General features: G+C 40.0%; 2 protein-coding genes across 3 annotated transcripts in view; one reads left to right on the forward strand and one right to left on the reverse strand.

The window, feature by feature from the left end:
- wdfy4 (WDFY family member 4) overlaps positions 1-1,596 on the forward strand; it is a 37,394-nt gene extending 35,798 nt beyond the window's left edge. Inside the window, exons 62-64 of the mRNA XM_080481491.1 lie at positions 211-298; positions 974-1,079; positions 1,254-1,596. Of these exons, the coding sequence (XP_080337617.1) occupies positions 211-298; positions 974-1,079; positions 1,254-1,317 (258 nt within the window). The 3' untranslated portion in view covers positions 1,318-1,596. The remainder of the gene's footprint in view (positions 1-210; positions 299-973; positions 1,080-1,253) is intronic.
- A 2,293-nt stretch (positions 1,597-3,889) lies between these two features.
- Positions 3,890-12,495, reverse strand: vstm4a (V-set and transmembrane domain containing 4a). 2 transcript variants are annotated; one of them, XM_080482151.1, is made up of 8 exons: positions 12,085-12,495; positions 10,483-10,950; positions 7,200-7,253; positions 7,006-7,113; positions 6,874-6,907; positions 6,043-6,191; positions 5,532-5,599; positions 3,890-4,751 (listed from the first exon to the last, which is right to left on the reverse strand). In XM_080482151.1, exons 1-8 carry the CDS (start codon positions 12,131-12,133, stop codon positions 4,599-4,601), a joined length of 1,083 nt encoding a protein of 360 aa, XP_080338277.1. In that variant the 5' UTR covers positions 12,134-12,495; the 3' UTR covers positions 3,890-4,598. The 2 variants fall into 2 exon arrangements, with proteins under 2 accessions (XP_080338277.1, XP_080338278.1); XM_080482152.1 differs by lacking the exon at positions 5,532-5,599 and having other exon boundaries at positions 4,162-4,751; positions 12,085-12,417.
- Positions 12,496-12,774: the final 279 nt, after the last annotated feature.

Raw genomic sequence — 12,774 nt, forward strand, 5'->3', positions numbered from 1 at the left:
TAGGGAGTGGGGGGCCCAAGCCACATGTCCAACACACACACACACACACACACACACACACACACACACACACACGCCCTATCATTACTTTATTATTGCATTGAGGTGTGCGGCATGTGCGAGCGCCTGCGTGTCGCTTATGTGAGTGTGTTTGTTATTACGTTGAATTATGTCTATGATTTTGCTACTCGTTATGTGTCTCTCATACAGATATGGAGGACAGAGTACACCAGAATACAATTACCTGGCCCTCCAGAAGAGCCTGTGTCCCCAGGGCAAGACCAAACAGAGAGAGACGGTAATGTTACTGGCAGCAGGATGGGATATGCATGTAAGGTGTTATATTAATAACAACCCGAGTGATGAACAAGGCTGACAGTGACAAAACTGTGAGACCAATTGAAAGTCAGCTACACAAAAAGATGTGTTTTTTAGCAATATCTTAAAAAAAAACAACCCTAATGCTATCTAATTACATAAATCCTTAAGTGTGAGATGATTATTTTTAACCGTTCATCTCTGAGACAGCGCGGTTTCCAGATGAGAGCTTGTAATTCTTACCCGATCCCTCACTAGCATTAGGGCTAGCAGGAATTATGTTGTTATAAAGTTATTAAACATAGAGGCAGTAAACACTGATGAGTAATTCTGCTGACGTGTGTACGCGTGTATAATTTAGAAAGCAATAATACCCAGATCCAATTTGGCATACGTTGGTTACAGCCTCGCGTCACCTCATAGGAGTATTATGCTTTCCAATTACATTGAGACAAGTCTTTACGTAAAACTGAGGCGTTTTATATTTCAGGGAGCTTCCTCACTTTTACAGCCGGCTTACTGCAGATGGACACTGTTAATGTAAAACAAAGTGGTTTTGTGAGGATCTCTGGGTCAGGGTTTCTGACTGGGTGCACAACTGTCCTGTAATCCAGTTTTAAGTGGACCTTAATGTCTTTTGATGTTGAATTTTCAGTGAGCAGCCCGTGCCAGGTTAAAGGCTGGGACAAACATCTGGTGTTATGTCAAGAACTGCGTCGCAACAAAAAAAGCCCGGCTATCACAGCACTGGCCATGTCCAGGTACAGTAAAAATCACACACCCACTCACATATGAGAGAGCTGGGATTTACTTTATATTCAACTGCTATAAACTGCATTTTTAATGTTTTCTGTATTGCATAGTTACTGTTGTATTTTTCCATAATTCTGAGCATTTCAACTGTGTGCGTAAGTACATTGCTCGTTTCTGTGCAGGAGTCACGCCACGCTGTTGGCAGGCGATGCCTGGGGTCAAGTGTTCACCTGGACAAGTGAGTGAGAGGTTGGATGACGTCTCTTTGCACCGACGTTGACCGCTGTGTGAGACTCTGAAGCAGAATAAATATTTATCTCAGGTCTGACACCAACTGAGCCGTGAGAACTATTTTATATCTGTCTTATATGCATTTTGTGAAAAACCTTGTTGCAATATTTGATACATTTATGTTTCTGAATCAGTATTTACCCAGAAGGTGAATATTTGATTGTGTACTGTACTCTGTAAATATTAAATGCCACAAAATTGGAATAAAATTATTAATAAACATTTGTCTAAATTATCTTGTGCAAGTTTCATTAATTCTGATGATGGCTAAAAATGTGGCATGATCTTTATAAAAAATTTTATTATACAATACTGTTACAGGCGTTAATGTTACTGCAGTAAAGTTATTTTATGCAGTAATGTTAATGGCAGCGTGACAGTATAAGCTTTTGATGTGAAAGTCAAACCCAAAGGACACAAGCTCGAACTTTGCCGTGCTGCTGAATGCATTTAAATGAGGGGAAAACACTGGTTGACACAGTCATTTAAATTCCATGCGTACTGTGCTTTTCGCAGAGCTTACTAGGGGCACAGCCGAGGCCTGTGGTCGAACCGGCTGGCTTTAAACTAAACGAGAGAGGAACCGTGGAACGACGAACAAGAGTGTGCTCAGCCAATATTTCCTGAGAAGTACGCCGTTTTTTTAATAGCATTATACAGCTGGGGAAGTTCATTTCTCAGGAACTGCACATTAACCAGCATTCACTATTATAAAGTACGGCATGTGCACGAGTCAGCAGTTTGAGCTGTGAGGGCAGTTAAATGTTTGTGGCATGAACGCTTCAGGATGTTTCGACGCAAACCGTTTCAGCAGCCGTACTTTTTTTTAGTTGTTCGGCGTGTGTGTCTGATCTGCTTTGTGGCGTCGTTTTTGTTTGTTGTGCGGCTGCCCCGCTCAACTTCACTGTCATCATTTTAAGCTGGTGTGTTATGGGTGATGTAAAATGTGTTTGGGTTTTGAGGTATCATTTCTGCTTGTCACAGCTTTTTGTGTGTGTGTGTTAATGGTTGCCCAAGGACAGATATGCCTTTTTAACCACAAAAGGCTGTTCAATATCTGTAATCACTGTAGGGCCCGGACAACACACACCTGGGTAAATCTGACCTATTTGAAGAGAGATGGTATGAAACTTAACCCTTCCTTACCTCTTTTAACCTGCAAAAGTACAATACTGATGCTCTTGCGTTACATTCCAGCGAAATAAGCAGCCGTCATTGTGGAGAATATGGAGGCTTGTTTTCTTTTTGTCTCGAGCTTTCTCTTTCGTACACATGCGGCACTCCTCTCTATCATAAAGGAAGAGGTCTCTCTCTTTAACCTTTGTGTGTGTGGCTAATTGTGCTAAGTGGAGTAGCTTAATAGAGTGGAAAATAGTCCTCATAATTTTCCCAGAGAGCGAGCAATGACCTTCTCTAAAGACAACGGCCATCTCCATTCTCTCTACACCGCTGGTTTTATGATATGAAATGTCAAACCATTGGGTTCCTCAGAATAATTAAATCAAATAAATTATTGCACCTAGGCAGAACCATCTTGTAGCCTAACCCAATTATAATGCACTGTAAAGCTAATTATTAACCATGATTACAATTAGTCTAATTTGAATAAATGTAGTCATTAGCGGGTTCATCCTAGTCAGTGAGTATGAACTGTGGGGGATGATGGTCTCTCGCTCTCTCTCGCCCCCTCTCTCTCGCCCCCCCCCTCTCTCTCTCTCTCTCTCCCTCTCCCACTCAGCAACGGGAGGAGGGTGAATGTGCATCACTCTCTTTCTCCAGGCAGCAGCCTCATCTTTGTCCCATTTTTCACACACTGACCTTCACAAAATGGCCTGCACCTTTCACCTTTCTTCAGTGTAATGTCTTCTCCAGGATTTCTAATTGCTGTTTATGCCTGCGCCTCTTTCATCACACTAGGAAAACAGAAACAGAAAACCAGCTGTACTGATTCCATACCCTGCAGTATTTTAAAAGAAAATTAAAATAAGCTGGAAAATGTGTACATTTGCTTTATTCCCAATCGTTGGATGAAAAATTTTGATTTCCACTATGGGGTGTTTGCTTTTGATTTTCTTAGTAAAATCAGCCACAATTCAATGACGTGCATTTTTTTATTGAATCTAATTATTCTTTCAGTTGATTATTTGAGGAGGAGGGCTTTTCTTTTGGGCGATGCCTGTTGTGTGTCTCTCCTGGGTCTCTGCTCTTTTTACAGTTACACTGTGTTTCTGTTTCCATCAGGTTTTGTCCTGTCTCTTGTCCATCTCCACTTACACCATGGTTGGGTTTGATTATGTTAATGTAACTTGTTATAAGCCGGTAATGTTATTGCACTCTGTTTTGTTGTCATTTTTTTTTACACGTTGGTCACTTTTGCATTTAAAAAAAACCCCACATCATTCAGGATAATTTGTTGCTCTTAAGATATAATCTTGAGGAGAAAAAACAATCTTTTCTTTTCATTTTAGTGTTTTGATGCGGACGTTATCTGTGATTTGTGTGAACCATTTCAAACCCACAAGTAAATGCCGTGCTCATATTAAAGACATTTTTATTTAGGCAGGCCTTTGTCTTGTAGCTGCTCAATGTTGCTCAATTTTACTTTTCTGTATAGCCATGTATGTTTTTCTTTTTTCTTGCTTCTACACTTTTAATGATCATTTAATTTGAATTTTTTTTATTATTTATTAAATTTTTTCTGTTTTTAGTGCTGTTAAGCACCTTGTGACTCATGTCTGGGAAAGGTGCTATATAAATAAATTCTATTCTATCCTATATAAATGAAAAACTGCACCCTGTGAATGTCAAACACAGGCATATTTATTAACTTGATGTATTAGTGCTGTAAATATAAATGCATTTGAAAGCAGAGTCTTACAGTGCTGTATGACACAGCAGAAAGAGTCTGGACCACAGTTTCTTTCCACACAGTCTCCTGAGTTTATACAGAATAGTTAAGAGTAAGAAGAGCGTCCTATAAACATCTGGCTCTCGGGCCAGTGACGTGAACAAAACAACAGAATTATAAGACCTGGAAACTGTTGTGCTGGAATGAATCTGCACAGAGCAAATGCAAAACCCTCATCCGCCCATGCTGTATTCTTGCATCCCAAAAAAAACCCAATAATGCTAAATGCTGCACTGATAATTCATAAATACAGTCCTTTGGATGCCACACAGTTCAGTTGGATAAGCTGAGTCTCTGCCCTCGCCGGGAGGGACCAGAGTGCCATGTTTTACAGCTGTTTCTCCTGGAAGAGGATCTGAGCGTACACAGTGTCTGGGCTGGAGGGTGCGGGGTCGGGGCTGGAGGAGGCTGGGGGCTCCTGTCTCGGTCTGACTAGCTCCAGCTCTGCATATGTCAGGCTATCTTCTTGTGCGACTCGAGGCTGGATGAGGGAGGGAAAGAGTGAGAGGAGCTTGAAGGAATGTGGCTGGCAGATAAGGCAAAAGAGAAAATTGCACATATATGCTGAACAGAACAACGGATGCATAGAAGCAGTGTATTTTGTCTGCATTTAATCTTTTTTTTTTTTTTCTTCCCCCCAAAATGGTTGTTTTGTTCCAATTTCCGCAGTAAACATCTCTTCAGCTGCAGAAACGGCGTGTTTACGAGGTCAGCTGGATCTCTCGGAACATTCAGTTTACTCAAAAAATATTTGGTACAACACGAGTCATATCCAACATCCTCAGATCCTCAAGGTTGCGCTAATCCAATCAATATGTTCATGCAAAGCATATGTTCACATCTCCAGAGCTTCATTTCAGATGGGAAAAAAAAAAAATCGCAAGCACGTTATTGGTGGAAATACCCATGATCCTTAGTTTGAGTAGTTTTCTTCTGTATGTACTTGACACTTTTATTGTAGATATAAAACCAATGAAGCACTCTAAATAAATAATTGTGTTTGAGAAGCAATAAAGCTAAATAGAATTATCAAGCTCATAACTGAATGAAGAGACGGCAATAAACTCCTGTAGACAATCACACAGTCGTGAAACAAATTCCCCCTTGCACCTAGCTCAATAACAACTCCTCTCATAGAATAAAGCATCTTCACAAAACATTAATAGATATAGGTCTATTATAAAGATATTAAGTGTTTATGTTTCATCAATGACTTTTATAGTAGTTGTGGACATGAGTTAATGAGAATGAGGACACTTACAGCTGCAGATCTCTTTGGCTGAGTCTTCAACCTTCTGGGCTTCTGAGGTCTCTTTGCTGCGACGGGAACTGAAAAACACAATCTAATTGACTAAAAACAGCAGCCAGGAGGAAGGAAATGACAAATATGGCCCTATAGTTGAAGTCAAAATTGTCATCGACGATCACTTTATATTAAACCTAATAAAGGAGATGATTAGAACAGGAACTAAAGCTTCATTGTGCCACAGTCAGGGTTTATTTTGTCTTTGACAATAAGAGACATGGAGCGAGAGTAAGCTCATCTCCCTGTCTCTCTAAGCTGTATCCCTGTCTCTTTTTCTTTTCCATTTTAAATTGGAATTCAGGCCATATTTATACCTGTATTGCTTTTTAGACCTACAAACCTTATTGGGGGGAAAAAACAGCAAAAATCTTATGTGTCTCGTATCAAAAAGGCAGATTGCATGATATAGTTTTCCTTTTCAAAAAATGTTTAAAGTCAAAGGCAGTTTCTCAGAATAACCTCTTACCTTTAGCAGGTATATGTGGTGGTGGTTCTTCAGGTAGTTTTGGTGGTTTTACTGTGACTCTTCTCTCATTTTTCAGTCGTGTGTCCTTCCTTTGTGCACTTGGCGAAGAAGTGGAGGAACTGCTGGAGCTGGTTACAGTCTCCCCTGAACTGAATGCAAGAGACAAAATTACATTTTAATTAGGCTTGTCAAGTAACATTTATTTCCATAGTAAATTAATCCTTTTTCTTTTTCCTTCATTATGTTGGAGCCAAATATTTAAATCTTAAAACTAAAAAATGCAAAAGCTATTCGGAGTGAACAATCAACAATGTGTCACTTCTTACAATGAACTGCTTGTGATTCTTTATTGCTTCTATAAATTATTAGTTTTAGCTATAAAAATGGCAAAAAGTAAGTACTCAATCACAATTTAAAGCTAAACACTTTTTTACTGTTTTAAAACTAGTTTTCAAACATTTAATCCAGAGGTTTTCAAAAATGTGGGAGAAAGAGAAATTCTATGTTTTAACAATATATAGATTTTTTTTAAAGTTATCTTTCACTTATTTTTTAGTATCAGAATGTCTTCTCAAATAAAAAAGGGAAGAAGTTATGTTAGGAAAGACTATGCCCTTGACCACTAGATTTGTTTTCTCACTGGAACCTGTAGGAGAGGCCTGCCCCACACTCCACACAAAACCACTCATCTTTCGATATTTCTCATGTCAAAATGGACAAAAACAAATACTTGATTATTGCATTTGAGGAGCATTAATCACCAATTTGTGGGGGGCTTTTCTGTTACACTGAACTAATAATTGCTATTTTGGTGACATGAAATTTCAGTACCTGCTTTCTGGACATTTGACGAGGAGGTAACTGGCTGTGGAGCAAGCAGCAGAAGAAAAAGTGTCATGTTAACTTATGTTTGTTTCAAAATCAAATGTCAAGAAGCAGCCCGATTGAAAATACTGATTTTACCTTTGAGCCTGTGTCTCCTGAGGAGGTACTGGCAGGCTATGACCAGACTGAACAGGAAGATGGACAGCAGGCCCAGTGAGCAGATCAGAACAGCACACAGATACACATCTAAAAACAGACACATACGGTATCAGTGTCAATATCAAAGCGAGACGTGTATAAAAGAGGAAATAATGACTGAGGAGAAACCGTACCTGCAAATAAAAGTCGGAGTCCTTCACTGGTCCTGTCCTCAGGAGCCAAGTGCACTAGAGAAACAATTGTTGCAAAGAGTCAGCGAAAGCAGGACAAAGAGAATTTAAAAAAAAGTATATTCAGACTAAGCATCTTTGTAAATTACTAATGTCTGAGGGCAGTGATCCAATACAGCAGACAGCAGCCTTAGTGGTTTCCAGAAATATCCAAACCAGGGAGAGTCTGCTGCAGCATCAGCCAAACCCATCTCTCTCTCTCACACACACGCACACACGCACACACACACACACACGGCTTGACTGTGTGTGGATGTTCTTGGACAGAGCTTGGGGGTTCCCCATCATTGTGCATATCAACTTCCTTTTCCATTTCTCCAGTGCTTTCATGTTAGTTTCTTTGGTGTCCTTGTAAGTGAGAAATAAAAAACACATAAGGAATTTGTTGAGACTTGTGAATAGGTCAGGGGCATTTAAATAAAGGTGGAGGGGAATGAGCAGAGGTTGTGTACACAAATTATTTTGTCTCAGCTCACCATAATGGGATTTTAATATGTCTCTTACACACAGGTTGATAGATATTAATAGGAAATGATAAGAAGATATTAACTCTAATTGGCTTCTAGCCTGTCAACTGCATCTTGGCTGTTCCATCTCAGTGCCACATAATTAATGTGGGATGCAGAGAGAGCAACACAATGACTTTAGTGTTCTGACCAAACATGAACTGAATCAAGACTCTCTCAAGGGTATCTGTGATTAGCTTGATTACAACTTTTCTTACATCATATCTTATGTAAACAAAATGTGCATCCAGTCCAAGAACAAATCCGTGATCTCAGTGACTATAACAACTCAGTGCAGAACTATGAATCTATATCCTCGGCCATTTACCAAGATATTCATAAAGGGGTATTTCAGAGCTATGATGATTAGCAAATCAACAACGTTGATATCATGTTCTAGGAGTTGCATAAATCTCTGGATGATTTAAGATGAACAGTAATAGAAAAGCTGAAGCAAAGCCCGACTCATCTGATGAAACACAAGCTATATTTAGCAGGCATCTCCTGATAGAACGAGCAGTTAACACTTAACCACACATCTGAGCAGATTCACACTGCAGTAAACCACAAGTTAAATCCTACATCTGATCTGTGGAAGCAGGCTGAGGTCAATAGGTGAGCTGTTTGTTTGGAAGCCCCTAAATAGACTCTGCAGATGGATCCGCACACAGCACCAACAGTTTACCCAAAAAGGTCTAGTTCATGAAAAAACACCATCAGGTACAGATCTGGGCTCACCTGCTGTAAAGACAGTACATGGAAAAATGAACCCTCTGCTGAATCTGGCAGGTTTGTAAATCTAAAGCCAAAGAGGAGTGCTTAGTCACATTGAATATAACAGTACAGATGGCCCGCTCATTTTATTTACAGGTTAAAAACAGTGAAAAACACCAAACCTAACTTGTGGTGTAATTTTGTAGAGATCATCTCCGTTATCTGTATTTGTGTTGGAAAATGTTGAATAAAAGTGGCTTATTTAACTCATTGGTGTGGAGCTTTTTTCTGTAAACATCTTGCCGATTTAAATCTGCAAACTGAGGGGTTCCCTGGATCACGACTTTTTATCCTCTTTGTTTACCCTTAATGTCAGCTCTTGTGTTTCTGCTTCTGTGGTCAATGCATGTCAGAGATGCCTGAGGTCGTGTGGCTTCCTCAGCAGGCCCTGAATAGAGGGCAGGGCGTTGTCAGATGGCTCTGTCTGACGAAAACCCTGATGCACTTCTAGTATATAACTAGTGAAAGTTAAACTGCAAATGTGGGTCACATGTAGCCACACACAAGCTTGTGTGCATTAAAAAAACCCTGACTGCACTTTTGGGTTTTGGCTTCTGACTGATGATCAAATACATTAAATTCACTTAAGAATAATCCTGATATAACTATGTAATAATTGTTACAGAATTACCACAAACTAATTAACTTTGCAACTGAATTCTCCAGTAGATTTTCTCTTGAGGCTTGCCCAAATGCAAACCCAAAATGCTGACGTCATGGATTTCACATTTTTCTAACGTTTCCAGCTCAGCAGCACCTTTTACTTCTTACACTCATGCACAGAAAGGAATATTGTTCAGTGTGGTTTGCCTGTGTGAGCTCATTGTTTTGACATGGAATTCCAGAGGATCACGGTCACAGTAAAACACATAGGAATTACTTTCTGAAGATTAACTACTCCTCAAGAAACCTAATCTGAGATAAACTTTTCTATTTGAATGGATCAAATGGTTCTTCATAAAAAAAATTGACTGTCTTTTTTTTATTTTGTTGTTTTCATTGCCTGATAACATGGGTGGTGTAGATAAAATGGCTATGAGGGAATAAAGAAGTACTCCACGGAAAATATTTGTAAGTAATTGAACCAGAAATCCTTTGAGCCTCACCTGTCACTGATCAACTTTGTGCAAAAATATGTTCAAGTTCATAAACTCTTTCCACTTCAAATAAACCAAGATCGTAATCGAGCTTCTATCTGTGACAAAAATGCAGATTAGTAGTCGTTTTCACTTCACGCCAAATTGGAACTGTACAAAAGTCCCAAGATTGTTTCACAAAATCTTGTTGAAATCGGGTCAAAGTTCACCTGAAGTTAGCGTGAAGGTCATTTACATGATGTTCACTCAAGATTTGCCAGATGAAAATATTAATTTTGCAGCTTGCGACTGCAACAATCGAGCAACAGATATGTAAGACAAGTGAGAATTCGCGACTATACAAACACAAGGCCTCAGATGTCAAGAAAAATGGATCTCATCGAACAGCTTCTGCAGTATCAGATTATAATTTGAGGCGAGAAATTCAAAAGGGTTTCCAAAGAGGTTGGAACATGAGAACTAACTGAAACTGTTTTGTGAAAACAAAGGGTTGTGCAATTTTCCAAATATTTTCAAAATTCAAATGACATACACACAAGGCCCTGTAGCTCACGAGAACGCGACTGAGAAACTCCCATGTAAATTGTATTTTGTCCATTTCATTGCTTATTGACTCATGAAAGCCTGCAACAATATTTCCATAAATAGTACTTTATGTATGTTCATCCAGAATTTACTTTGGCTTGTGTTTTCAGCTCAAAGGGATATGATGCATTTTGAAGAACAGCAGTGACTGACACGACTTGAGCTTTCTATCCTTTAACATTCATCCCATTATCACCCAAACGCAGTGCTTGTTTTCCCACTGCAGGCAAAGCAGGAAGCCCAGAGAAATCCATTTCTTTTTACCTGTTATCTGTGTGGTGCTGGTGCCATTGGAAGATGCTCTCCATGTATTTCTGTGTTTGCGGATCTCTTGTACTTTACAGGTGTAGAAGCCTTGATCCGTCCACATCACGCTGAGTATCCGCAGTCGGTACGCTTCTCCCTCGGTGTCCTCAAAGAGACGAAACTTTCCCTGGGGGAACTGACGAGTGTAGTTCCCATACAGCTTAATTTTCTTGATGCCGATCTTTGCAATTAGAAACTGAGGGGGCTCAAGTGCAGGAGGTGGCGAGGGTGGAAGGGAAGGTGGAGGCTGTGGAGTTGGAGGCTGTGGAGTAGGCGCAGCAAGAGGAGAGAGGAACCAGCGAAGAATGAGGACGCTGCTGCTCCTCTTCTTCTGAGATACCAAACAAGATAGTGTGAGGTTGTCTTTTTCTGTTACCAGGACAATAGGTCCAGGGGTGACTGTCACATTCAGGGTGTGACATACTTCTGTGGACAAAAGAAAAAACAGGTTGATTACTATATTCACATTGTTTGCATAAACCTTTTGCACGTTAAAAGTTAATTGTGTCAGGAATCGTACAATATGTATATTCACATTTAACTAGTCACCCCAAACTTAACATATATGGTCTGGTAGTTTGTGCAACTCCTCTCTATTTTTCAAATGAGTAATCAACAAGATTTGGTAAATGTGCCTCACATGGAAAAGTCTGAGTTCATTCTTACAAGATGTTTGATTTCCTGCCAATTAACCATAATAGGAGCATTTAATCAAAGTACGTTTATATGCAGCCCACTGGATTTAGCCTGTCAGTGTTCAAACTAGCTTCTTCTACTCCCCCAGTAAGAATAAGGGAACTCAGGCTTTAATGCCAAGAAAACATAAAAGGATTCATGCATACGTTGTGTGCTCCTATTGTATTTCCATGGATATATCCTCTGGTTTTATTCTCAAGGCATCTAGGTCATGTCAGCCTAGAAGAGACGTGAAGTCTGGCCACAATATGTGCGATCAGAGACAGCCAGAGAAAAGCTACAGGTGGGAAACATTCATTCTCAGCGCAGTACAACAAGAAGCAGGCAGAGAGAAACATGGCAAGATAACAGAGACCATCTGGTCTCCCATGCTGCCCTGCTGCTTTTTGTTGTATCAGATGGGGAATCTCCCTCTGGGTCTTAGGGATTTGTCCAATACTATGTATTGTGACAACAAAACAAACCAAACAACATGTTCCACAACCAAACTCAAAAAAGATTACAGGGCAGACAAAGGCTGTATGTTGACATTATAGCAGTTTATAGCACACAAATTACAATGAGGTTTTGGCTGATCACAGAGTACAAACTTGCAGAGATACACAGGCAGTTTTATTATCAACAAAGTCATGTTTGCAAGAATCCTTTGCTACAATTAAAAGTCCTCCGTTTGTATAGTTTGACTGTTGACGAATCGGAGATGTTGTTTGTCTTTGTGTGATATTTCAATACAAGTCCTGTAATTATAAATAAAATGTTTAACTGTAATGCATTGGTGATATATCAAGTTACTCTGCTCAAACTCTTCTGCTGTCTTGCCAGCTATATTTTCTTAGGAGTTTCAAATGCTTTAAACAAACTTACCTGAGACTAGAGCCTCAGTCAGGACAAGGACCACTATAGAGAAGTACATTTTCCGCAGTCAGCGAATCCATAAACCCAGACAACTGCTCAGCACTTACACAAGCAGCTACATTCAAAACAGAGCCAGGCTGCACAACCCACCAGAGCCCTTACCCACCATTAACTCTTCTCCTCTTTCTCCTCTTTTCTGTGTAATATGAAACAGTAAAGGCTCTGTTCCCACTTAGAAACTCCCACTCTCTCCCAGTACTCTCTCTCTTGCTCTCTCTCTCTCTCTCTCTCTCTCTGACTGTCTCTCCTTTACTCTCTCTTTCCCTGTGTCCTGCAAAATGTAGGAAATGTCATTTCCTGTGTTCCTCTAAGCGAGTCTTGGATCATAGTGTGCGTGCGTGCATGTGCGTGCATGTCCTTTACTGCAATGCCCATCTTCCATATACCAGTGACACTTACAAAGAGAAACTGCTGAGTTTTTCATAAGTATTTTTGTAATTGTCTGTTTTTGCATTTGTGTGTGTGTGTGTGTGTGTGTGTGTGTGTGTGTGTGTGTGTGTGTGTGTGTGTGTGTGTGTGTGTGTGTGTGTGTGTGTGTGTGTGTGTGTGTGTGTGTGTGTGTGTGTGTGTGTGTGTGTGTGTGTGTGTGGCTGCTGGACAGAGTGGCATGGGCTTGTCTCTGGCTGTGGTTGTCAGACT

The sequence above is a fragment of the Lipophrys pholis genome (assembly GCF_963383615.2).
Source record: "Lipophrys pholis genome assembly, chromosome: 15".
Classification (NCBI taxonomy): Eukaryota; Metazoa; Chordata; class Actinopteri; order Blenniiformes; family Blenniidae; genus Lipophrys; species Lipophrys pholis.